The sequence below is a fragment of the Esox lucius genome, chromosome 7 (genome assembly GCF_011004845.1).
Source record: "Esox lucius isolate fEsoLuc1 chromosome 7, fEsoLuc1.pri, whole genome shotgun sequence".
In the NCBI taxonomy this organism is placed as follows: Eukaryota; Metazoa; Chordata; class Actinopteri; order Esociformes; family Esocidae; genus Esox; species Esox lucius.
In genome coordinates, this window is record NC_047575.1 from 39827746 (window position 1) to 39854098 (window position 26353).

The 26353-nt window shown below is 44.3% G+C and overlaps 1 protein-coding gene across 6 annotated transcripts in view; it reads left to right on the forward strand.

The window, feature by feature from the left end:
- Positions 1–26353, forward strand: part of dclk1a (doublecortin-like kinase 1a) — an 83170-nt gene that overhangs the window by 37960 nt on the left and 18857 nt on the right. For 2 of the 6 annotated variants that reach the window (XM_013134662.4, XM_034293125.1), the window contains 2 exons: positions 1547–1660; positions 22047–22144. In XM_013134662.4, the coding sequence (XP_012990116.2) occupies positions 1547–1660; positions 22047–22144 (212 nt within the window). Of the gene's footprint in view, positions 1–1546; positions 1661–19922; positions 20151–22046; positions 22145–22581; positions 23558–26353 lie in introns of those variants that run through there. The other 4 variants (XM_034293127.1, XM_029121041.2, XM_013134663.4 and 1 more) reach the window with 4 other exon arrangements.

Genomic DNA, 26353 nt, shown 5'->3' on the forward strand with positions numbered 1-26353 from the left:
TTCATTGGATACCATTCTGCTGAATGTCCAGCTACTTCACAAGATACTGTTCTGCTGAATGTCCAGCTACTTCATTGGATACCATTTTGCTGAATGTCCAGCTACTTCACTGGACACCATTCTGCTGAATGTCCAGCTACTTCACTGGACACCATTCTGCTGAATGTCCAGCTACTTCACTGGACACCATTCTGCTGAATGTCCAGCTACTTCACTGGACACCATTCTGCTGAATGTCCAGCTACTTCACTGGATTGTTACCGGGTTGTTTGGATGTCCCACGTTGCTAATGTCATCTTAAGAAGAATACATTAACTCTTTGTGGCTCAGTATGTGTGTCTACTAAATGAAAAACATGTAAAGAAGATAATGTGTTGGTGTGTTTGAGGGTGTGCAGTGCCACTATGTATGTGCTTATGAGTAGTTCCAGTTTCAAGTTTCAGGTTCAAGGTTTATTTTTCAAATGCACCGAAAAACAGCATCATCATGCACAATTAAATTCTTGTGACATGACACCTGACAACAACGTAGTGTGAATTACTGTAGTTGTGTGTGTGTACTTCAGTATGTTTGCATAAAGTCATTATTAAGGTGTCAGTGAAAAATGAGGATAGTATGGGTAGCCATTTTGGAATCCATTTGCAGTCCTGTTTATCAGCCTAAAGCCTCCAGGGGAGAAACACAGGGTGTTGTTGGTTCTAGAAACTATGCACTAGTTCTGTATTAATTGCCTGTCCTTTTGGCAGCTTTCACCCCCCCCCTCTAAAAAACCTGGTTTTGTCCTTCTCACCCCCTTTTAAAACACCTGGTATTGTCCTTCACACCCCCTTCTAAAACACCTGGTATTGTCCTTCACACCCCCTTCTAAAACACCTGGTATTGTCATTCACACTCCCTTCTAAAACACCTGGTATTGTCCTTCACACCCCATTCTAAAACACCTGGTATTTTACTTCACCCCCCTCTAAAACACCTGGTATTGTCCTTCACCCCCCTCTAAAACACCTGGTATTGTCCTTCACACCCCATTCTAAAACACCTGGTATTTTACTTCACACCCCCTTCTAAAACACCTGGTATTGTCCTTCACACCCCATTCTAAAACACCTGGTATTTTACTTCACACCCCCTTCTAAAACACCTGGTATTGTCCTTCACACCCCATTCTAAAACACCTGGTATTTTACTTCACACCCCCTTCTAAACACCTGGTATTGTCCTTCACACCCCATTCTAAAACACCTGGTATTGTCCTTCACACCCCATTCTAAAACACCTGGTATTTTACTTCACACCCCATTCTAAAATGCCTGATGACCTACAGGGTGTTCTGGAGTTGCCGCACCAAGTGTTGATGCTCTCATTGGTGCAGGTGTGGAAATGTTTGAGTATCTGGCGGCCAAGTGAAGAGGCTCTGACATGCCGTATGAATGACTGTGTGTGTGTACCATGTTCATTTCTCAGTGATGTGTATAATGAAAAACCTGAACCTGCCCTTGAGCAAGGTACTGATTGGTAACTAAAGTAGTCTGTCTCTCCCTTCCAGAATACCGTGTGATGAAGTCGGGGGTGTATGGTAAAATGTCTGCCCCCCTGACGAACCGCGTTTCCCCTCGTTCTGTTGGACAGTCTAGACGTAGCAAGTCCCCTGCTGGCTCTGGTAAGACTGCACACACACACAGCACACTTGAAACCGCGCCCTGACTGGACAGCAGGTGGGGTTGAATTCACCCATATTCTAGTGGTCATACCAGTGATGGGCCCTGTGCATCCCAAATGACAGCCCATTCCCTTTGACTGGACCCTAAGTTCTCTTGCACTACGTAGGGGTTAAGGGGGCATTTAATGCCTCTGAGTCTAACTCAACACTGAAACTAATGGAGAGCTGTGTGACCAACCCCAGAAATTAAATTAGTGGTGGAGGGAGTGGTGGATGGGGTGGAGGGCTGGTGGGTATGGAGGGGGTCGGTGACTCAATTCTGCAGATTCTCTCAGAGCAGCAGTCTGTACCTGGCAAAGACTGGGTGCACAGACAGTATGCTACATGCAGGCAAAAATGCAATCAACATTTTCCGTGTTTCCTGAGAATCCCTGGCATACTCTTCCTGTGGTTCACACAAAGCAGAACACTGCTGGAGAGTTGCACAAGGACTACCGCTTCATGTTTCCTCAAAGTTAGACAAAAGCTTTGCCCAAAATGATTAAGCCAGTGCCCCATCTCCTGTCCCTGGGCCCCATCATATGCCAGGGCCCCATCTTCTGTCCCAGGGCCCCATCTCCTGTCTCTGTTTACAGCTCCATGTACAATGGAACAGGGAGAGACAGGCTGCAGACAAGTGAATTTAGTGCCCTGGGGAGTGTTTTATTTAGGGAAGAGGAGGAATGCATTGGCCGTGTCATCATCAGGGTGGTTTTGGGGGGACAGTGTGGGAGTGGTAGTTGGGATGGCCTCTCCATCTTTCTCCACCTGGCTGTCTTCTTTCTACGATCTATCACTGGGGTGTGGTGTGGCATGAAGGATGGAGCGGTATCCCCTTTGTGTCCCTCCTGGCCGCTCCATTTTCTGCTCCATCTTCCGCTCCAACTTCCGCTCCATTTTTCCTCTCCATCTTCCGCTTCATGTTATACTTCCTCTGCCTTCAGTTCCCCTTTATCCCATAGTGTCCTCGGCAGGGGCCTTCATATACCTCCCACGACAAGGCCCCGATGAGAGGCAGCTGGCCCTTCTGGCTGCCTCTGGAATGTTCCGAGACCTCTTTGAGATGGGAGAGGCAGATAGAGAGATGGGAGACAGACAGGGCAGGTAGAGAGATGGGAGACAGACAGGGCAAATAGAGAGATGGGAGAGACAGACAGCAGAGAGAGACAGGGTGAGAGAGAGACACGCTGAGAGAGAGATGGGGACATAGGGAGACAGGGAGAGAGAGAGATGAAGAGAGAGAGAGATATTAATGAGCAGGTGAATAGGTTCTGTGAAGCTTTGAGATGTGTTGATGATTTCCAGAATTGAGAGATGAGGTTAGAGAGATGCAATATGATACGCTGCAAATACTTCAGAAACAACTGCTATTGAGCCGTAGTGTGTTCTTGTTTTACCTGCGTGATTGTGTGTGTGTGTGTGTGTGTGTGTGTGAGGGAGAGAGAGAGTGGAAGAGAGAGGCCTGGTTGCTGTGGAAACATAGAGCAGAGCGAGAATGCGGTGGAGACAATTGAATTGACCATGTATGGAGCTGGCTTCCTGATTAGCAGTCTGATGGAACACTGAGCTGATGGCACTACAGTCTGATTGGTTGGCTACAGACAGGACAAAGACGGGAAGAATATTGCCATGTTCAACTGGGTCCTGTTCTCATATTCTCTTAGTTTCCATTCTCAGGTTCAATGTAAGTTCCAATCTCAGCTTCTATCAGTCTTAATTCCATTCTCATTCTCCTTTGTTCCAGGGCTTGACCATAACTTGTTAGGGTCTGATTTACTTGTCTAATAGTAAGAAATACTTTTCCATGAAAGAAGTTTAAAATAAAAATGTTGATTAGCTTGCGTGTTTTCAGTGCCGGGGAACGAGTAATACATCTCTCCCTCCGTTTGATGTCGAACCCAGTGATACTCTAACCATTCTGGGATAAAATCACATAGTATTTTGTCCTCGTAATCAGGAAGGGAATGTTTTGATTTTAGGAGCCACGAAGATAGGCCAGAGGGTGCTTAATTTGCAAGGTCACCTAGGCCATTGGTCAGGATGTCAAGGCCAAGAAGAAAAATAGCCAATTAAATTGCTTCAGAACCTGAAGAATAATTCTGTTGAGAAACATATCTTTGTTCAGGTTCTGGCATTTTTTGTTCCATTCTCAGGTTCTGTCTGCCTTTGATCCGTTCTCAGGTTCTATCCGTCTTTGCTCCTTTCTCAGATTCTGTCAGTCTTTGTTTCATTCTCAGATTCTGTCAGGCTTTGTTTCGTTCTCAGGTTCTGACATTCTGATGTTACTGAGTGGTTGTTTTAAAGCTGTAATGTGTTTTCAAGTGGTTCTCTGCATATCTGTTTTTTCTGTTGTGGTGGTTGTGAAAAACAACTTTGGACATTATAAAAAAAAAATAAAGATATTTTATGCCATAACACACTTGTCTGTTAAACAGCTTTTAATATTACATCTTAAATCAAGCATTGGAACCACCATATTTCATGAATGTGTAACTACAGCGTTTCTCTCACAGAGATGTCTCATTCAGATGTGTGATCTCCAGGTGATGAATGACTTTTTCGAAACTGCAGATGTCAATCTCCATTGACTGGCACGGGGGCTTTTCCTCCATACCAAGTTATTTACAAGTGCTTCCCATGTATTGCACATAAACAATAGCTAAGTAGGTAAAGTTTGTAATTAGATAATCTGACACCTCTGTCTCAGTGTTGACCCCAGTCTTAGTTTGTTTTATGTGACGGCACATGTATTTAAATGATGATGTTAATTTTTGTATAGGTTATGCTAGCATTTTGTCTTCTGCAGCCTCAATAATACCAAGGATACAAACGTTTGCCAATAACTGTTGATCAGGAGATTGAACTATATTCTCCCATAAGGACTTACTTTGAAATTTCAAGCCATTCTAATCCATGCATAAGGGCAGAGGCTTTCATCGGTGTAACAATACTGATTGATAGACCCAATTCCAACAAAACTACTTAAGGAGCTAGTTCCGGTGTTGAATATAATAAATTGCTCCCTATCCTCTGGATAAGTACCAAAATATTTTTTTGGGGGGGGGACATTATGCCTCTTCTGAAAAAATCGAATCTTGACCCAGACATATTTAACAATTATAAGCCAATATCGAACCTCCTGTTCTTCTTAAAATTCTTAGAAAAATGTGTTTCCCAACAACTGAATGCCTTCCTGAAGACAAATAACATTTATGAAATGCTCTAGTCCGGTTTCAGACCCCATCATAACACTGAGTCTGCACTTATGAAGGTAACAAATTACCTTCTAATGGCCTCAGACAAAGGTTCTGCATCCGTCCTGTTGCTTCTTGGTCTTAGTGCTGCTTTTGACATTATTGATCACTCCCTTGTCTTAGAGAGACTGGAAACCCATATTGGGCTACGTGGACTTGTTCTAACCTGGTTTGAATCTTATTTATCTGAAAGATATCTGTTCTTATGTGTGGATGGCATGTCCTCTGACAAATCAAAGGTATGTTTTGGTGTTCCTCAAGGCTCGGTTTTGGGCCCATTATTGTTTTCACTATATATGCTGCCTCTGGGTGATGTCATCGGGAATCACAATGTACATTTTCACTGTTATGCTGATGACACACAGTTATATAGTTCGATGAAGCATGGAGAAGATTTCCTGCCTGTTAGAGGCAGGGCTTTCTCTCATAGAGCACTTTCCCTGTCTCCTGCCCTGTTTTAAAATGCATGCTTCAATGGTTGTTTGGTGTCTGAGGCTTTGAATCAACAACCTTATTTAGTACTTTAGTTTAAAAAAGTAGCTACCATTTAAAACTCCAGCTATAGTGAGGCTGTAGCATCATGGATTCATTAACAAGTTGTGGTGCAAGGTCGAATTCATATTAATCTTAGCAAACCTTTTGAGTGCAAACAATACTGTTTATCGTTGTTTAAATAGTTAGTTTTATTTAGTGTATCTTATGACACTCTTACCTTGATAAAACCAAACATTTGAACGGACGCACAGTTAAAAAATTCTAGCTGGAAAGGCAAGGAGAATGTGGAATATGAACCTTGCATTCAAATTTTCCTTCGCAAAGTGCACATCTAACCACTGCACCATGAAGTCTTATAGGCTCTGTGCACAAGCGTATGGACGAACTTCCGTTTTAGCCAGATGTCGGCATATAATTTTCCAGTTTACTTGAGGCGATCACCCGCGTCGCCCAAAATGTCAGTTCTTAGTAGATGTCTCCAAGACCTGCCTAAAATAAGCATTAGTGATGTCCATCGAATTGTTGATGCCTGGTCCCCTGCTCCAAAAAGCAAGCGGAAACAAGGGATTCAAACTCTACGTATCGAGTTATCTGCACAACTACGAGGGTAAGTAGTTTACTGTGGTGTGCCGGCCGGCTATCGGCTAAGCTAGTTAGCGACGTGTTCCTTTTTAGGGTAGTATTAGGCAGGACAATAGAATACATAAAAATTCACCCTAGCCTCAAAAACGGCAAAAGAACGCTGGCTGAGCTGGAACGATAGCACGTCCCCATAGCAAGTGAACTGAAACGAACCTTCGTTCAGCCTCTTCTAACCTGAATGAAGCTTAAAATTCCATAGCCTCAAAAAAGCACCAAAACAGGTCTCCTCTTTTATTTTACTACTGTAACCTCATTTCACAACAAAACAGAAAAATAACAACTGGCATAGGAAGTAAACATCTGGTCCTTTATGGTATTAATTGCGCTTAAACCTGCGTTACGTGGAAGTATATAAAAAAAATCGCCTTTTATGACTAATTCTAGTCTAGCGTTGAAGTCATTGAATGGCGCAAGTATATAAGTATATAAAAAAATAGCCTTTTCTGACTATTTCTAGTCTAGCGTTTGAAGTCATTGAATGGCGCAATCCATATTTTATTAAAAAGAGGACATTCTCCTGATTAAAATGATGCCCCACGTGTACCTTGAAACTTAAATGAGTCACGTATATTTTTTATATTTCTTTTTTTCCCGTACAACAGCATCACTCATCTTGTTGTGAGTTTAGGTGTTTACTAATGCGGATGAGTATTAGTAAGTAAACCGGAAATTGCAATACCGACTTCTAGACAAAAGAGGAAGTTCCTCACTACGCTGGTGCACAGAGTCTATTGGATATCATGAAAAATGTGTCTTTACAAACATTAAACATGTGATATTTATTCCTTACCAGCAGGTGTCACCACTGTGCAAAGAGTTCAAAATCCTCGAAACAATGAAGCGTTTTTTGGCCCAATTTGACGAACGCCTTGAGTGCTTCAGAAAGCCTTGATTTCACATCACTAGCTAAAATCTGTCGCGTAAGACTACATTGACATGGAGGGATGGTAATTATGATAGGGTAATAATGCAGTCTTTTTAAATGCCAGAAAGGAAAATGAAATGGGTGAGGTTTAATGGTGACAGGAGGAAGACTAGTTTGATTAGGTTTATGGTGACGAAGAAGGAGTGAGAAGGAATATTACTTTGGTCAGGTTTAAGTAGTGGTTTCTGTGGTGATTAAGGAAGGTGAAGACAGGTGTTGAGGCTGCTTTGTAATGAGTTGCAGCTGATGCTTGTTAAGCTGCAGCGTTCAGGGCATCTTGTTAGTGTTGCAAACAGGCGTAGAGTTGATGGCAATCAGCAGCAGCTGGTGCTTATTCAGTTGCTAGCGGTGTGGTGCTTGTTCAGTTGCTAGGTAGTTACATTCAAAACAACAAGCTAGTGTTGCATTCAAGTCCAGTTTTATTTCCTGGATTGTATCAAGCCCTATGTTCCATGGTCAAGTTTTTTGTTAGTTGGTCATCCATGCTGAAGTTCTATATCTGTATATTTTCCAATGCCCAAATTCTGCCCTCTTGATATATATTAAGGTTATCGAGTTCTGTGTTCTGTAGACAGCTGTCACTTGCATTCTGTGGCCATACACTGTACATACAAGGGAACCCAATGTAATGTGTTGTATAAGGAGAGAACCAGGCACAGGATGCAGTATCGATTCCCTAATTTATTCTTCATTCACAGGAAAAGGCTGTCTTATGCGTGAGTCCCATCAAGAGTAAATTTAGTACAGCAATAATTCATCTCAGGACTCAATCAAAAGTAACACAGCAGACAGTGAAATGTCGCTTAAGGTACAACGCTACTGGAACAGAGCACAGGCAAACACAAAACGAGGAACAACCACGAACAATGAGAGGGGAGTCAGAGGGAAATATATACATACGTAATGATAAATGGGAACCAGGTGTGTAGATGGGGACAAAACAAAACCAGACCAGGAGTGGGTAATGACTAGGATCGGGGATGCTGGCAGCTAGAAGGCCGGTGACGTCGACCGCCAACAACGCAGCGGACCAGAGGGAGGCACAGGGACAGGAGACGTGACACCCAATTTAACAAATCACACCAAAAAAGGAAACTTTGAAACTATTTATGCTGAAAAAGTTTGTTCATCCCTACTTATGCCATCCCATATAATTGCCTAAAGAATCGACCGTTTTCATCAAAACAGATGAAAATGATTTGAAAGATAATTAAAGAGGAATTTGGGAGGGTCCAGCTAAGGAAAGCAAACTTTAGCCCGACAGAGTAAACACCTGGCTTGGTCTGGCTTAGTCTTAACCAAATGGGTGCGGTGATACAACATGCCAAGATCAAAACACCTACCCAAGGCCATCAGAAGAAATATTGCTGATACCTACAAGTCTTGGATGTGGTTACAAAACCATTCCCAAACCTTTCAAAGTTACGTCATTCTGCTGTCGGAACAAAACTTCACAAACCTGGTCTACATGTAAGTTCAGGAAAGAAGAAAAAAAATATCAAGACATAACTGACGTTTACCAGACAACACCTGGGTAAAGACTAAAACTACTGGAATAGTTTTAGTCTTACACAGATTCATCTTTGGCCAAAATACCACACGCCATGTTTGGCGAAAACACAACACTGTTTTGGAACAGAAGAACCTCATTACAAGCGTAAAACATGGACGTGGGGGCGTTATGGTTCGGGGCTGCTTTGCTGCCCACTTGCCATCATTGGGTCAATAATGCATTCCATATTACACCAGATAATTCTTAACGAGAATGTGAGGCCATCTGTCAAAAATGTGAAGCTTAGCCAAAATTGAATCTTACAACAGGACAATGATCCAAAACACACAAGCAAAGCTACATCAGAATGGCTCATGAATAAGAAATGGAGGATAATGAAATGGCTGAGTTGCCGCCCATATCAAAGGCCTACAAAAAAGTGTGCCGTGCATGCAAGAGAGCCAATCAAACATGACACAGTTGAAGCAGTACTGTAAAGACAAGTGGGAAACAATTCCTCCCAGTTGATTTAAGAGACTGACAGACAGTTTCAAGAAATGTTTACATGAAGTAATTTCAGCATATATTCACCAGCTATTAAAGCTAGGGTACTTATTTTTCTGCACTATGACATTTTTTTTGATTAATTATTATTGCAAAGTATTAACTTTGAGTGTAATTTGTTAAAAGGTTACCTTTATCCGTCAAAGGGGCTGAAGTGAATGTAGAATTACAGCCATTCGTATAGTGTTTTCTTAATATCAAAGAAACAATTAACTTCCATTGAAACAGACATTTGTATGATTCCACATGAAAAATACATATCCAGATATGTTAAAAAGGACACATTTTTCACATGACTTCATTGTAGTTTCCAGGGACGTCATAGGGTCTGATGATTATTTAGGGTCAGCCCCGAAATAGTGTGCGGGCTACACTGGTGCAAATAAAGGGTTAAGCCTAACGAACATGCTTAGTTCATTAGTACACAGAGCTGTGGTTGTGGACTCCCAAAGTCACCAAACCATTATGACCTAAACAATTTACGCATTTGGTACATTAACGTTAGATGATTATCTCAGAACCACTTTGACTGGGCCATTACCCTGCTTGGAGATAGGCCCGGGGACTTGTTTTAATATACCCCATCAAAGACAGATTTTTGGTTTTAATGGAATCCCTGCAGTTCAGAACTGGCTCATGTCATCCCGCGTAGGCTAATGACAAGGCCTTTGAGTTAATCGTAGGTTACTTGCTAATAGATTACTTTAGATATTATTTCAGCCTATATCTAGGACTCTTCTAGGGTGACCTTCACAGATTACTTGGTAAGAAGTGAAAATTATGAGTATGTACAAACTCAGCACTGTAAGTTGCTTGTCGTAACAGCATTGGATAACAGCATGTGGGAAGGAAACCATATCGCCATCCAGTGTGAGGTTGTTGGGGAGGCAAGCAGATTGAGGTGGGCTTTGATTAAAAGCCTATTATTGTCACTTACATTCTGTGGCCATACACTATACATGCAAGGTAACCCAGTATTACAAATCACACCAAAAAAGGACACTTTGAAAATAAACAGAAAAGCAGTTTCCTTATGCTGAAAAGTATGCTTATTCCTGCCTGTACCGTCATGTAAAATGGCAAAGAACAGGTGAAAATGATCAAAATGGCTTTGATTAAACTGAGCTAATATTTCTAAATATTTTGTATTGGGGGTGGATTGAGATAAATTCATATTTCCGAGAAGTTGGGTGTGTTGTGGAATAAATGTAAATGTTTTTATATTCATTCCCAAATCACTGAAAGGAAAAGCTTAAATCACTGAAAGAAAAAGCTATATTTAGCTCATCAATTGCTTATTTAAATATTATAAATTGATTTGGATTGTGTTTTGTTACATTCTAAATGCCTGTTTAGGCTAGTCTGCAAGCCTCCTTGTTTAGTATGCGTGGGAAAAATGAACCATCCGTTTGTTGAGTTGCTGCCAATGTGGCTGTTAATGGGGAATGGCCTTTCGCAGGTTTTCAAAATACCACTGCTTGAGAAGCAGCTTGGATGAATCTGTGTCACTGGAAAGATTGTGGCCTTATTCTGTTTACGTAAGCAGCCTATAAGGGAGCCTATGTCTGTGTCAGAGAAGCCAGTCGTCCCAGTCTTTTGTGTGGTAGATCTTTGAAAAAGATTACTTTAACATTTACAGTCATGGAAATGTAGGACTTGAAGTCACGTCTGGTCTCAGCCTGGTTTAAAGTTAGCCCCAGCCCTGATGCCATGTCTGGTGTCAGCCTGGTTTAAAGTTAGCCCCAGCCCTGGTGCCACGTCTGGTGTCAGCCTGGTTTAAAGTTAGCCCCAGCCCTGATACCAAGTCCGGTGTCAGCCTGGTTTAAAGTTAGCCCCAGCCCTGATGCCACATCTGGTGTCAGCCTGGTTTAAAGTTAGTCCCAGCCCTGATGCCACATCTGGTGTCAGCCTGGTTTAAAGTTAGCCCCAGCCCTGATACCAAGTCCGGTGTCAGCCTGGTTTAAAGTTAGCCCCAGCCCTGATGCCACATCTGGTGTCAGCCTGGTTTAAAGTTAGCCCCAGCCCTGATGCCACATCTGGTGTCAGCCTGGTTTAAAGTTAGTCCCAGCCCTGATGCCAACGTTAAACAGCGGTTCCTGCAATTCTGTAAAAGTCTTCAACTTTCCGGTGTATGGGCCTTGTAAAATGTATCCCAAAGAGACTGCCCTGTGCTGATGTAGTTGGATCCACAATGTTTTGGGTATATGTGCCCTGCACTTTATCCTTGGTCTGCGTAACCTTTGGAAGGTGAGCCCTAGAGACTGCTTCCTTCACATTAATGGTGTGATCATGCTCCATCTCATGGATCTAGGAACAAGTTGGAGTTCCCTTCGACGCTCAGTGGCAGAGCAACACTGACCTTGACCGTTCCCCTTGGCCTGGGCTGAAACACACTTTAAGATGTCCTGTCCAGATATAACTCCGTTGATCGCTGTGATGAAAGTGTCGTCCCAGTAAGGCTCAGAGGCTGAGGGATCTAACGTTGGCCTAAAAATTGGCAGGAAATAACAGAGAATGGTCAATATAGCCTCCCTCCCTCTCCCTCAATCCTTTTTCCTCCATCTCCATCTCATTCTGCCCCTGTCCTTCTATTCATCGCGTTCTCTCCCTCCATCGCTTTTTCCCTCCCTCTGTCTCTCTCTCTTTTGCTTGGTCACCCAGTCTCTTGCTATGTATCTCTCTGCCTTCAATCCCCTAATCTCTTCACCTCCCTCCTTTAATTTAATAACTCTTCCTCTATCCCTCAATTACATCCAGGCGTAATCGCAAATTGTGGTCTTTGTGACGTCCGCAGGCTGCTGTCAGAGATACTTTAAGCAGCGGTATATGGCAACGATGTTCAAGGGAACTCTTATTTGTTTGCTGAACAGGTCCAAAGCCCACTACTACACATTCACTTGTCTCAGTAGAGCAATGTCTGTAAAGGTTATCATTGTACTCTGGAAGACTGTGTGACTCACTGTCTTTTGTTTCTAGAATATATACGATGAGGACACGCAGGTCTACTTGGTAGAGGCTGGGGAGACATTTGCTCACCTTCTGTGCTAGGGTTGTCTCAGACTGTAAGATAACTGTCTCAATTATAATGAGCAGACTCACAAGTAGTTAAATATGAACTCACTGAATGGCCAATTACCCGACAGTCAGTCTGTGTTTGTGTGATACACATTTTAGCTGAAAGATAGTAAAACCTGAAAATGTTTTCAGTCACAACAAGGAAAAGGTCTGTTAATGTATTATGGATTACATTTAGGGTAACATTTACAATTGGGGTTAGTGTTGATGATGATGCTAGATTTATATTAGGTGTCAGGGCTAGTTTAGTCATAACAGTTAGGTTATTGAAGTTAAGGTTAGGGTCTGGTTCATGGTAATGGTTTGGTTTAGTGTTAATGGATATGGAGAATAGGGAATCAAACAGTATGTCTGTTCCCCACATGGGCAGAAGAGCCAATGTGTCTTGTGTCTTGTGTTTTGGGTCAGACAATGGGTGTGTGCTAAAGGCTTATGGATGCAAATTCATGGTACTAAATGAAGGTCAATGTACAGTGAGCTACATTTTGTAATGTCCATCCATCCATCATCTTCCGCTTATCCGGGCCGGGTCGCGGGGGCAGCAGTCTAAGCAGGGATGCCCAGACTTCCCTCTCCCCAGACACTTCCTCTAGCTCTTCCGGGGGGACACCGAGGCGTTCCCAGGCCAGCCGGGAGACATAGTCCCTCCAGCTTGTCCTAGGTCTTCCCCGGGGTCTCCTCCCGGTGGGACGGGACCGGAACACCTTCCCAGGAAGGCGTTCCGGAGGCATTCGAAACAGATGCCCAAGCCACCTCAGCTGACCCCTTTCGATGTGGAGGAGCAGCGGCTCTACTCTGAGCTCCTCCCGGGTCACCGAGCTTCTCACCCTATCTCTAAGCGATCGCCCAGCCACCCTGCGGAGAAAGCTCATTTCGGCCGCCTGTATCCGGGATCTTGTCCTTTCGGTCATGACCCAAAGCTCATGAGCATAGGTGAGAGTAGGAAAGTAGATTGACCGGTAAATCAAGAGCTTCGCCTTGCGGCTCAGCTCTTTCTTCACCACGACAGACCGATACATCGACTGCATTACTGCAGAAGCTGCACCGATCCGTCTGTCAATCTCCCGTTCCATCCTTCCCTCACTTGTGAACAAGACCCCTAGATACTTAAACTCCTCCAATTGAGGCAGGCACTCTCCACCAACCTGAAGTGGGCAAGCCACCCTTTTCCGACTGAGGACCATGGCCTCGGATTTGGAGGTACTGATTTTCATCCCCACCGCTTCACACTCGGCTGCAAACCGTCCCAGCGCATGCTGAAGGTCCTGGTTAGAAGGGGCCAACACGACAACATAATCTGCAAAGAGCAGAGATGAAATTGTGTGGTCCCCAAACCTGACACCCTCCGGCCCCTGGCTGCGCCTAGAAATTCTGTCCATAAAAATTACGAACAGAACCGGCAACAAAGGGCAGCCCTGCCGGAGTCCAACATGCACAGGGAACAAGTCTGACTTACTGACCCCATATTCCCGAAGCACTCTCCACAGGAAGCCGCGAGGGACACAGTCGAATGCCTTCTCCAAATCCACAAAACACATGTGGATTGGTTGGGCAAACTCCCATGAACCCTCCAACACCCCGTAGAGGGTTTAGAGCTGGTCCAGTGTTCCACGGCCCGGACGAAAACTACACTGTTCCTCCTGAATCCGAGGTTCTACTATCGGCCGTATTCTCCTCTCCGGAACCCTGGCATAGACTTTCCCGGGGAGGCTGAGAAGTGTGATCCCCCTATAGTTGGAACACACCCTCCGGTCCCCCTTCTTAAAAAGGATTAATTTTGTAATGTAAATCATGAAATTACAATCAGCAGACTGGACCAGAATAAAGAGAAATAATAGAAGTGAAAGCATGTATTGAATGTATTGATTGTTCAGAATGGATTGCTTGTAATGATCCTTTGTGGAAGTGTTTCCTTCAGGATTCTATGTTAGCAGTGTTTCCAATAGGATTATCTGTTAGCAGTGTTTCGTACATGATTCTATGTTAGAGGTGTTTCCTACACGTTTCTACAGTATGTTAACATTGTTTCCTACATGATTCTATGTTAGCAGTGTTACTTACAGGATTCTGTTTTAGCATTATTTCCTACATGATTCCACAGTATGTAAGCAGTGTTTCCTACATGATTCTATGTTAGCAGTGTTTCTTACAGAATGATATGTTAGCAGTGTTTCCTACATTGTTCTATGTTAGCAGTGTTTCCAACATTGTTCAATGTTAGCAGTGTTTCCTACAGGATTCTATGTTAGCAGTGTTTCCTACAGGATTCTATGTTAGCAGTGTTTCCTACAGGATTCTATGTTAGCAGTGTTTCCTACAGGATTCTATGTTAGCAGTGTTTCTTACAGGATTCCATGTTAGCAGTGTTTCCTACAGGATTCTGTGTTAGCAGTGTTTCTTACAGGATTCCATGTTAGCAGTGTTTCCTACAGGATTCTATGTTAGCAGTGTTTCCTACAGGATTCTATGTTAGCAGTGTTTCCTACAGGATTCTATGTTAGCAGTGTTTCCTACTTGATTATACAGTATGTTAGCAGTGTTTCCGAGAGGATTCTATGTTAGCAGTGTTTTCTACATGATTCTATGTTAGAAGTGTTTCCTACAGGATTCTATGTTAGCTGTGTTTCCTACAGGATTCTATGTTAGAAGTGTTTCCTACTTGATTATACAGTATGTTAGCAGTGTTTCCTACAGGATTCTATGTTAGCAGTGTTTCTTACAGGATTCTATGTTAGCAGTATTTCCTACATGATTCTACAGTATTTTAGCAGTGTTTCCTACAGGATTCTATGTTAGCAGTGTTTCCTACAGGATTCTATGTTAGCAGTGTTTATTACAGGTTTCTATGTTAGAAGTGTTTCTTACAGGATTAGAAGTGGGGGTACCTAATGTCCTTGGGCATTTAAAAAAATATATTTTATCAGACTTTGAGCTGTAATTGGGGAAAACAGTGAGTGGCTAGTAAACCAAACAGTTAGTTTGCATCTTGCTACAATATAAGGAATAGTTCCTTATAAGATCCACAGTTATTGCATGATACAAAATAATGAATGAGGATGTAATGTAAAGTTTCTAAATAATACTGTTTATGTATTCCAAATAATACTGTTTATGTATTCCTTGTAACAAATGAGCTTACGATTTGTTGTATACAGTACCATTCACGTTTGGATACACCTTCTCATTCAAGATTCTTTTTATTTCTTTATTTTTACTATTTTCCACATTTTAGATTAATAAATGAAGAACACTTTCAAAGAAAACTTTGAAATAACACATACCAAATTATGTAGTAATCAAAGAAGTGTTTAACTAGTGAAAATACATGTATATTTTAGATTCTTCAAAGTAGCCACAATTTGCTTTTATCGCTTTGCACACTGGCATTCTCTGAAACCAGCTTCAAGAGGTATTCACCTCATGGTGTGAGACTGCGTGAATCAGGCCTTATGGTCAAATTGCTACAAAGAAACCACTACTGAAGGACACCAATGAGAAGAAGAGACTTGCTTGGGCCAAGAAACATGAGAAATGGACAATAGACTGGTGTAGATAATGTATGTAGGTAACAGCAGATACTGCAATACTGCCAGAGCTTTGTTTATGTTGCTATGGGTTTTTCTGGATCTTGGTCACATAAATCATCCTTACTCCAATCGGTTGTCGATAGCCACTGCTGTTTTAAGTGCCCCATTGGCTTGCTGTTCTCATCCTGGCTCATGTGCTAGATAGAGACAATGTTTCTTTGCCAGTGTAATTATTTTCTCTTGCCTATGCACATTAACAGAACTATAATATGTAAATGAAATCACAAATGTAAATTGTTCGTTCTCTACAGAACTCTACAGAAGTTGTATTGGGAAAGAAGAATTTGCTCCTTTCAGAGGTGGCTACAACCTTCAGTAGCCATGTTAAACCGACACTTGCACACATACAGATGCTATACCGACATATGCACCCATGCAACTCTGTGGTATAGTGGTTAAAGACACAGCCTCTAACGTGGGAGACCTGGGTTTGAATCCAATGAAGGTAACAGCATTTCTCACTTTTAATTGCGGGCTGGCTGAACTTGGCTTGCATGGTTCTTTTTCTGGTTTCATGTTTCAGTGTCTTTGTGGAGCTAACAGGCCCCCACATGAAGACAGACATGGGTCACATACACACACACACATACTCATACCCTAGGTGTTGAGTGTTGTGACGTCAGGGATCACCATGAGGTTGTTGAAGGGGCGATCAGCGTCTGTCTGTTCATTTGAAGTGTTGTTCTGTTATGATTAGAGTCTGTCTGCATTTCACTCAAAATAACAATGTGAAATTAATGACTATTACATCTCTTTCTGCCTCATAATATCTCCATCTCTCCCCCATCTCTCTGCCTCATCTCCCCCTGTCTCCCCCATCTCTCTGCCTCATCTCCTCTTTCTCCCCCATTGCTCTGCCTCACCTCTCCCTCTCTCCCCGTCTCTCTGCCTCATCTCGCCCTCTCTCCCCTGTCTCTCTGCCTCATCTCGCCCTCTCTTCCCCATCTCTCTGCCTCATCTCTCCCTCTCTCCCCGTGTCTCTGCCTCATCTCTCCCTCTCTCCCCTGTCTCTCTGCCTCATCTCGCCCTCTCTTCCCCATCTCTCTGCCTCATCTCTCCCTCTCTCCGCGTCTCTCTGCCTCATCTCGCCCTCTCTCCCCCATCTCTCTGCCTCATCTCTCCCTCTCTCCCCCATCTCTCTGCCTCATCTCTCCCTCTCTCCCCCATCTCTCTGCCTCATCTCTCCCTCTCTCCCCCATCTCTCTGCCTCATCTCTCCCTCTCTCCCCATCTCTCTGCCTCATCTCTCCCTATCTTCCCTGTCTCTCTGCCTCATCTCTCCCTCTCTTCCCCGTCTCTCTGCCTCATCTCTCCCTCTCTCCCCTGTCTCTCTGCCTCATCTCGCCCTCTCTTCCCCATCTCTCTGCCTCATCTCTCCCTCTCTCCGCGTCTCTCTGCCTCATCTCTCCCTCTCTCCCCCATCTCTCTGCCTCATCTCTCCCTCTCTCCCCCATCTCTCTGCCTCATCTCTCCCTCTCTCCCCCATCTCTCTGCCTCATCTCTCCCTCTCTCCCCCATCTCTCTGCCTCATCTCTCCCTCTCTCCCCCATCTCTCTGCCTCATCTCTCCCTCTCTTCCCCATCTCTCTGCCTCATCTCTCCCTCTCTCCCCGTGTCTCTGCCTCATCTCTCCCTCTCTCCCCTGTCTCTCTGCCTCATCTCTCCCTCTCTCCGCGTCTCTCTGCCTCATCTCGCCCTCTCTCCCCCATCTCTCTGCCTCATCTCTCCCTCTCTCCCCCATCTCTCTGCCTCATCTCTCCCTCTCTCCCCCATCTCTCTGCCTCATCTCTCCCTCTCTCCCCCATCTCTCTGCCTCATCTCTCCCTCTCTCCCCATCTCTCTGCCTCATCTCTCCCTATCTTCCCTGTCTCTCTGCCTCATCTCTCCCTCTCTTCCCCGTCTCTCTGCCTCATCTCTCCCTCTCTCCCCTGTCTCTCTGCCTCATCTTGCCCTCTCTTCCCCATCTCTCTGCCTCATCTCTCCCTCTCTCCGCGTCTCTCTGCCTCATCTCTCCCTCATCTCTCCCTCTCTCCCCATCTCTCTGCCTCATCTCTCCCTCTCTCCCCCATCTCTCTGCCTCATCTCTCCCTCTCTCCCCCATCTCTCTCCCTCATCTCTCCCTCTCTCCCCCATCTCTCTGCCTCATCTCTCCCTCTCTCCCCATCTCTCTGCCTCATCTCTCCCTATCTTCCCTGTCTCTCTGCCTCATCTCTCCCTCTCTTCCCTGTCTCTCTGCCTCATCTCTCCCCGATCTATCTCTTGCTTCTAACATCTATCTCCCTCTTTCGCTCAATCTTGTGCTCTCTCACCTCTATACATTTCTATCCTTTCTGTTTCTCTCTCCTGTGTCTCTCTCCTTCATGTCTATTCACTCTTTTTGTCTGTCTTCCTATTTTCTCCATCCCTCAAACCATTCTCTTGCACTTTTCTCTCACAGGAGAGGATTGGGACAAAGATTCCGCCCCGGAATTTTAGCCACACAAGCCAAGATTACATACATAGTATCTGTGCATCTTCCACATATAGAATATGTTCTACATATGGATCATTTTGTGTCCCATTGACTAGGCATTTGACAAGGTCTAACCCAGTGGTGGTTGTTTGATGCTTTGGGGATGCTTTGCTGCAACCGGTTCCTGCTCTGTATCAGAATTCTAGAGGATGATGTCAAGTCGTTCACTGTAAAGTCGAACACAGCGGCGATGATAAAGTTAGCATTAACGTTAGCTGACGACATACATTTCTTACCATCTAGCAAGCTAGCACACTGTAGCATACACCTGATGCGTGTACTTTCAATTGATTATTGAATAGATTCCCTCAAAATAATGATTTTGTTTTTTCTTCATGTCACCTTTAGGGCTCTGTAGATTCACTTGGTGTAACTGTATCAGTTTTATCAGGCTTTGTTGTATCTCCATTGACATCAGGGTCCTCCTGAGTTCCCTAACAACGGCCTCCGGACAGCTGCCAACAGAATATTTGTTGTACCCGTCAATGACATTGCGTCACCAATAGGAATGTGTTCCACTCCTCAGCAGTGAACGACTGTCATTCTGTATTGTTGTCTGTGCGCCCTCCACCAGCTGCCCTCATCTGCTCTCACCATCACTTCTGAAAGTGGCTGAGATCTGGACAACGGCGAATCCAGAACATTTTCTCCTTGAACTCTGTCTTCCAGAGGTCAAATGAGGTCACACTGCTAACATGGAATCCTGTAGGAAACACTGCTAACATGGAATCCTGTAGGAAACACTGCTAACATGGAATCCTGTAGGAAACACTGCTAACATGGAATCCTGTAGGAAACACTGCTAACATGGAATCCTGTAGGAAACACTGCTAACATGGAATCCTGTAGGAAACACTGCTAACATGGAATCCTGTAGGAAACACTGCTAACATAGAATCCTGTAGGAAACACTGCTAACATTGAACAGAACCAGAGTCGACAAAGACGCCCCACAGAAAGCTGTTAAACCTGTTGCTCCCTCTATCACTCGCTGTCTCTTCTCATTTCCTCTCTCTTTTTCTCTTCTCTCCTTTCTTTCTCATTTTCTGGAGAGGTGAAGCCAGTTCAGACCAGCGCTCTATTGAGATGCGTACACATTTTGAAGGATACATTTATCTAGCTTAATGTGTTAATTACATGGGGAAATCAAACTGAGACCTAAGTCTCTTTTGCAGCTGAGTCCTGTATGTAACAATACAAACAAACGTATGTAAGAAATCTACAGCACCTATTGTGGCAGCTTTATGCAGTCCGTCTACACAAAAACGAATGTGGCATTAGAAATATTGGCTCTCAAATGGCTACCTATTCTCCTGTTAGTGCACTGCTTTCAACTGGAAAACCATAGATTCCTCTTTATTCGAATTAGTACCCTCCAGGGCATGGTGTGCTATTTGGGACATGGGCATTGATGCTGAACATCTGCTTGTGTCCTGGCTGTGCTAACATTGGCCTCCTATTAAGAGGACACCATGCAAAATATATATCTGCTCTGTTGGCCACACTGACTCATCTGACTGCTGGGGATAATATGACTGCATGTCCCTGCTGGCTTTCAGGATGTATCAAAACTATGTTAAGTCATCTCATTCTCTCTCTCCGCTTCTCATTCTTTTTCTTCTCTCTCCGTCTCCTCTCTCTCCGTCTCTCTCTCTGTGTCTCTCTCTCTGCCTCTCTCTCTTTGCGCCGCAACACTTACCAGACCGGCACTGTTAAACGTCATTGTATACGCAAGCAGTCCTTCTGCCTATCAGCGCTCTGTAATGCATTGTGTACCGTGGGTTGTGCTTGCTCTTCCATTCAGTAGAATTATTACGCTCAGAAAGTGCCGTTTGCTGTCCTTTTCTCCTGCTCTCTTTCTCTCCTTTTTCTACAACACTGTGTTTTCAACATGCTTGAAGTGGAAGGTAGGACTAATGTTATATTTCATCTGATAATTGAGCGAAAGGATCCCGCAGCGGTTTATAGTTTTTTCCTCGCGCTGTGTAGTTTACGCTCCAGGACGGGTAAAATATTTTTGCTTGTAAATAATGCTCTGAATTAGTTGATTACATATTGGAAATGGATATTGTAGTAGATGAATCAGTCTGAAAGAAACAGGATTTTCTGTAGTTTTGAGGTGGGTCTGCTTTGTGTGCGTAATGGTGATGCTGGATTTCATCAATGGAGACGCGCTGTGCATTTAAATTGGTGTGCGGCGCTGTATAGAACATAGTGTTCCATGGTCACAGGTTTTTAGTAGCCTATATACGTGTATCTGAAAATATTCGCTCCTGGACTGATGATACCCCGCTCTCTGGCTTGTTAACCTCTTCCCTGGTCTCTTGCCGGTACCCACCCCCACCACCCTATTTAAATCATTGAGAAAATAAGTCATTATTCTGTTTACATGTACTCATACAACGTCAATGCCGTCATATCACATCTTTTTGATTATTTCTATTTCTATTAATACTTGGTTGGTTGGTTTGTGGAGTTTGTGTCTATGACAAACTGGTACTGTAGGTTTTGATCAGGAGGACAGTTGTGGTATGTTGTGGTCAGGAGGACAGTAGTGATTTGTTGTGGCCATGACAGTAGTGATTTGTTGTGGTCATGACAGTAGTGATTGATTTGTTGTGGTCATGACAATAGTGATGTGTTGTGGTCATGACGCTAGTGTGGTATTGTGGTCAGGACAGTAGTGGTGTGTTGTGGTCTGGACAGTAATGGAGTGTTGTGGTTAGGAGGACAGTGATGTTGTGTTGTTGTTATGACAGTAGTGGTGTGTTGTGGTCAGGACAGTAGTGGTGTGTTGAGGTCATGATGCTAGTGGAATATTATGGTCATGACAGTAGTGGTGTGTTGTGGTCTGGAGGACAGTAGTTGTGTGTTGTGGTCGGGACAGTAGTGGAATGTTGTGGTTAGGAGGACAGTAGTGGTGTGTTGTTTTCATGACAGTAGTGGTATGTTGTGGTCTGGACAGTAGTGATATGTTGTGGTCATGATAGTTGTGATGGGTTGTGGTCATGACAGTAGTGGTTTGTTGTGGTCTAGAGGACAGTAGTGGTGTGTTATTGGCATCACTGTAGTGATGTGTTGTTGGCATGACAGTAGTGATGCTCTGGTTATGACAGTTGTGTTGTGGTCATGACAGTAGTGGTGTTTTGTGGTCAGTGCAGTAGCGGTGTGTTAAGGTCATGACCGTAGGGGTGTGTTGTGGTCATTACAGTAATGGTGTGTTGTGGTCAAGATTGTAGTGATATGTTGTGGTCATGACAGTAGTGGTGTATTGTGGTCAGTATTGTATTGATATGTTGTGGTCATGACAGTTGTGATGCGTGGTGGTCATTACAGTAGTGGTGTTTTGTGGTCTTGAGGAAAGTAGTGATGTTTTGTGTTCATGACGCTAGTGGTGTGTTCTGGGGGTTGTATGTAGGCTGTGGGAATTGTACAGTATATAGTCTATATTCTCTGTCTTCCTCTTCTCTTCATCCCCCTGTCCTCCTCTCATTCTTCTCCTCCACATCTTGTTTCTATGGATGTGGTGGGTGACTATGTAGGCTGTTCTGAGAGGCAGAAATGTAACAGTTCTAGAATATACTGTATTCATTCACTCACCTATTCTAAATCAGCTTTGTTGGTTTTTTCTCCTTTATACATTTCCCCCACTCTGTCCTAATATTCTCACCCCTTCCCTTACTACATCTGTCTGAAACACTCTGTCTGTCTGTCTGAAACACTCTGTCTGTCTGTCTGAAACACTCTGTCTGTCTGTCTGAAACACTCTGTCTTTCTGAAACACTCTGTCTGTCTGTCTCCAGTCAATGGGAATCCCTCCAGTCAGCTGTCCACTCCTGGATCCGGGAAATCTCCAAGCCCCTCCCCGTCCAGCCCTGCTTCAGACCTCAGACCACGCCGGGTAAGACCACACACACGAACAGACAAAGACACACAAGCCCCCCCCACCCCCCCGACACACACACACACACACAAACAGAAGATAAACACTTTTACTTAGCTATCTGAATGGGATACCAAAGTGACTTACCTTAAAAATCTTGTGTTTGAAATCATAACTCTAAACCTTATCCTTACTTTCACGCCATCCGAACCCTAACCCTTATGATCTAACATTTAGGCCTATACTTGACCTAACCTTAATGCCTAACCCTAAACCTAAACGGAAATGCCTAACCCTAATTCTAACCCTATTGTAACTCCTGACACCTTTTCAAATTGTCAAATTAGTCAAATGTTTTCAGATTTAACCAAAGTTTGATATAGATGTTTGAGAAACCCAGACAAATACACACACATCACCTTACAGTCTATAACCTACTCCTTCTATGTTCTCAGGAAAAGAACAAGGCCCTGTCAACAGCCTAAAGTCACTCTGAGTATGGAGGAACTACAAATCCCACAATCCTTAGTCTCAGGAGGGTCTGACCCTTGACCTATCACACTGCTAATTAGGAATTTTGGAAATTCTGAGCTCACGTTACATTTTCCGAAGTTGTAGTTCCGTTTTGTGTTTATATATTTCCGTGAATACAAATGTTTGTGTTATTTCAGTGTCAGTACTGTGTTCTGTAAGGTTGTGTACGGAGGTCTGTCCCGGCTGAGAACTCTGCCTTTGGTCGTCTGATAGTCACTGGCCGTGGCAGAAGTCACACGCTACCCCCTACGATGTGCAGTGGTCCCGGCCCTTCTTACATACAAATGTGCTAACTGCCGTACCTGCTGGCGGCAGGGAGTACGTTGCCATGGAAACTGCACGTTGAGTGCAGCCGCAGGCCAGACACTGGACGCTGTAGCGGAAGGTACCGGTAGCGGAGCATGCAACTCGAGTGCACCCATGTCCCCAAACACGCCCTGTTCCCAACCGAGTGTCCGTCCTACCTCTGACCAGGCCTGCGTGAGTCGGATGATATTTAGGACACAGTTCCTTATGTGAGCAAGGACTTCCTTTGGATGGGCTGTCACTGTGTGTGTGTGTGTGTGTGTGTGTGCTGAACATCAAAGAATCGTTAATCCCACACACGAATGATGTTGAGATTTTAATGCCGTTCTCAATCCCAGTTCTCCTCAGAACTTTAATCTGTGGGGCGTTCTGTTGACACACACACACGCTCGTGCACATGCACGCACACACACACACACGCACACACACTTTCAGTGTAGGATCCGTAGATGTATTGGTCAGGATCAAAGGTTTCGTTTAATCACAGGATTGGGACTGGCTGGTGTGTGTGCACATGTGCGTGGGTGCGTGTGTGTGTGTGTGCACACGTGCGTGTGTGTGTGTGTGCGTGCGTGTGTGTGTGGGTGTGTGTGTGTGCATATGTGCGTGTGTGTGTGTGTGCGTGCGTGTGTGTGTGGGTGTGTGTGTGTGCATATGTGCGTGTGTGTGTGTGTGTGTGTGTGTGCATATGTGCGTGTGTGTAATGTGATCTGCTCTAAGTGGCGTGTTGGTATTGATTCAGGCCCTCAGGTCCTCGGGCTGCTAAACGATTAGCAGATTATTGATTTGGATGACCCAGTATCACCCTTCCCTCTCCTCCTCGCTCCTCCCCCCTTCCGTTCTCCTCCTCTTCCCCTCCTCCCCTCCTCTCTCCTCCTGTCCTGCCCCCCACCTCCTCTCTGCGGTGTCGGTCAGTGACAGCATGCTATGTGTTAACGGACCATCTGCCTGGTAACTGGGTCATCCTGTGAGGCAGTGCCCGTCAGTCCGGGAGAGCGTGTGGGGGGAGAACCTCTAAAGGCCCGCGGTTGTCTCAGGTCCTCAAGTCCTCCATTACTGACTTCACCCCAGAGTCTCTCAGAGCTGTCCCCGTCAGCAGCCCAATCAACGCCACTGTCAGACCACAGCGTAGAGCACTTAAACCCCGGCTCCTATTTGGATAATGTCTGCCGCCTAGTGTCCACATAATACAGGCACTGTGGTTGGCCAATGATCAGCCCACCAAGAATAAATAAACCTCCCATTGGACAGTCAGCCGTCAATCACTATGCTGTTTCCCCACTGAATGTGAGGCAGGAGTATACATTTTAATAAATAAATAAAAGTGTCCCTCCTGGTTGTCGGGGGTGAACGAAGATATGTATAAGACGCCGTACCTTGTCTTGCCTCTAACGTGCCATTTCTGGGGTGTTCGGTGAAGGCTGAAGTTATAATCTGGTTGGAACTTTTAATTATTTGAACCCGTAATGAAGGCGATAAGGCTAAGTGTGTGAGTGTGTTTGTGTGTGTTTGTGTGTGTGTGTGGGGGGGGGGCGGGGTCACTCTCCTCGATTGAGATTATGAAGAGCTGATGAGGAGTAGAAAGGATTATTTGGACCATTTCACACTACTGACTGGCTGTTCCACTTTTCACTACTCAGTAACCTAGCAACCAGTACCAATCGTCAGACAAGCACCAGTGAAAATGGGTTGATAAAACTATTTCCATCTCTGGGTGTTTTTGTTGTCCTCGTATTATGCAGTCTTCAAGACTGGTGCGTATCTTCAGCGATGACTTATTAGGCATGGAGGAGGCCTGGTGAATCAATTGAGTTGTGAAAGACCTGGTGAATCGGGTGAGTTGTAGGTGGCCTGGTGAATCATTTGAGTTGGAGTTATTTATTCACCAGTTTCTGAACATCTGTCGCCTGAACATGCAAATACATTGACTTGGCCAAAGAGGTCATGTACTCTTAGAATCTTCCCGTGGCACAGCCAGACGAGGGCTGGACACACTGTATTGGTTGAAATGGAGGTGGCCTGGTGAATGTGGAGTGTTAGGGTTTATTTCCAGGCTGGAGATTATAATGATGCTGTCTTGGCTGTGAGACCCTAGATGCTCTGCTGAGGAGTGGAGAGTCCTTATCTCTTCCTTATCTCCTCATTTTCCTCTCTTCACCTTTTACCTTCTTTTTGTTTCTCTCCTTACCTGTCTCTCTGTTCTCATCATTGTAGTGTTAATGTACACAGAGAGGCCGTGTGCTGTATTCCATCAGTAGCTGTCTTGGTCTTCCGAAATGAATTCCAGGCCTATCTGTGCATGTTCGCTGCTCATATTGTGCTTGTTATTGAGTTGAAATAGGCATCTAGACAGTGCAGCAAATTCCTGGTTTGAGTACGGGCTGTATTTTTAGTATGCCATCCTTTCTCCTACTCTATTTCTCTTGGTTTATCTCTCCTTTTTCCTTTCCCTTTATCTACCTCTCTCCCCATCTTTCTCCTCTCATGCTGTCTCCCTGTCTCTCCCCACCTCCATCTCTCCCCCATCTCAGAGAGAGAACAGCAGCCACCCACCCACCCACACACACACACACACACACTTTTAAAGTAGGATGCTGTCATGTCCAGTGGTAGTACAGGCCTTTTAATAAATATTCCATGACCCCTCTGAACTGAACCTGAACCAGGTTCTCCATCCAGGCGATGACACAGTGAACACAGACAAAAGCCGCGGTCGTATGCAGGTCAAATGTGCAGCACTCTACATCGTGAAGTTTGTGACTTTTTTCAGTACAGTGCTCATTGTATTGTCCCGTTTTCACATCCCACTAAATCTAATTGAATTTTACATTTGACATTAGAGTTCTGTAAAGTTGTTACTTTCAAATGGTTGGATCTAGTAGCATTACTAAATGACTACTCCTTAAAGACGGGACTTACAGGACTTACAGTCCCATGGGAAATACAGTGCGTTTGGAAACTTTTCAGACTGTTCTGTTAATTGATTTGCCATCGACCTCCAGACAATAGCTCTTGACAAAGTGAAAACGTTTTTAAAAATGGGTGCCAATTTATTGAAAATGTTTCTTTCTAATGTACACACAAATTCAGAGCCTTTGTCATGACACTCCAAATTCAGCTCAGTTGCACACTGTGCCCTTGATGTCTTAAGAACTTGATTGGAGTCCATGTTTGGCAAATTACATTTGTGGGGAGACTTTAAGATTGCAGTTAACTGTGGCTGCCCATCCAATCTGACAGAGCTTGAGAATATCTGCAAGGGTGAATGGGTGAATCTGCCAAATCTGGGTGTGCAAAGCTGGTAGTCACACCCAAGAAGACTCAAAGCTGGCAGAGTCATACCCAAGAAGACTCAGTGCTGTCAGAGTCATACTCAAGAGGACTCAA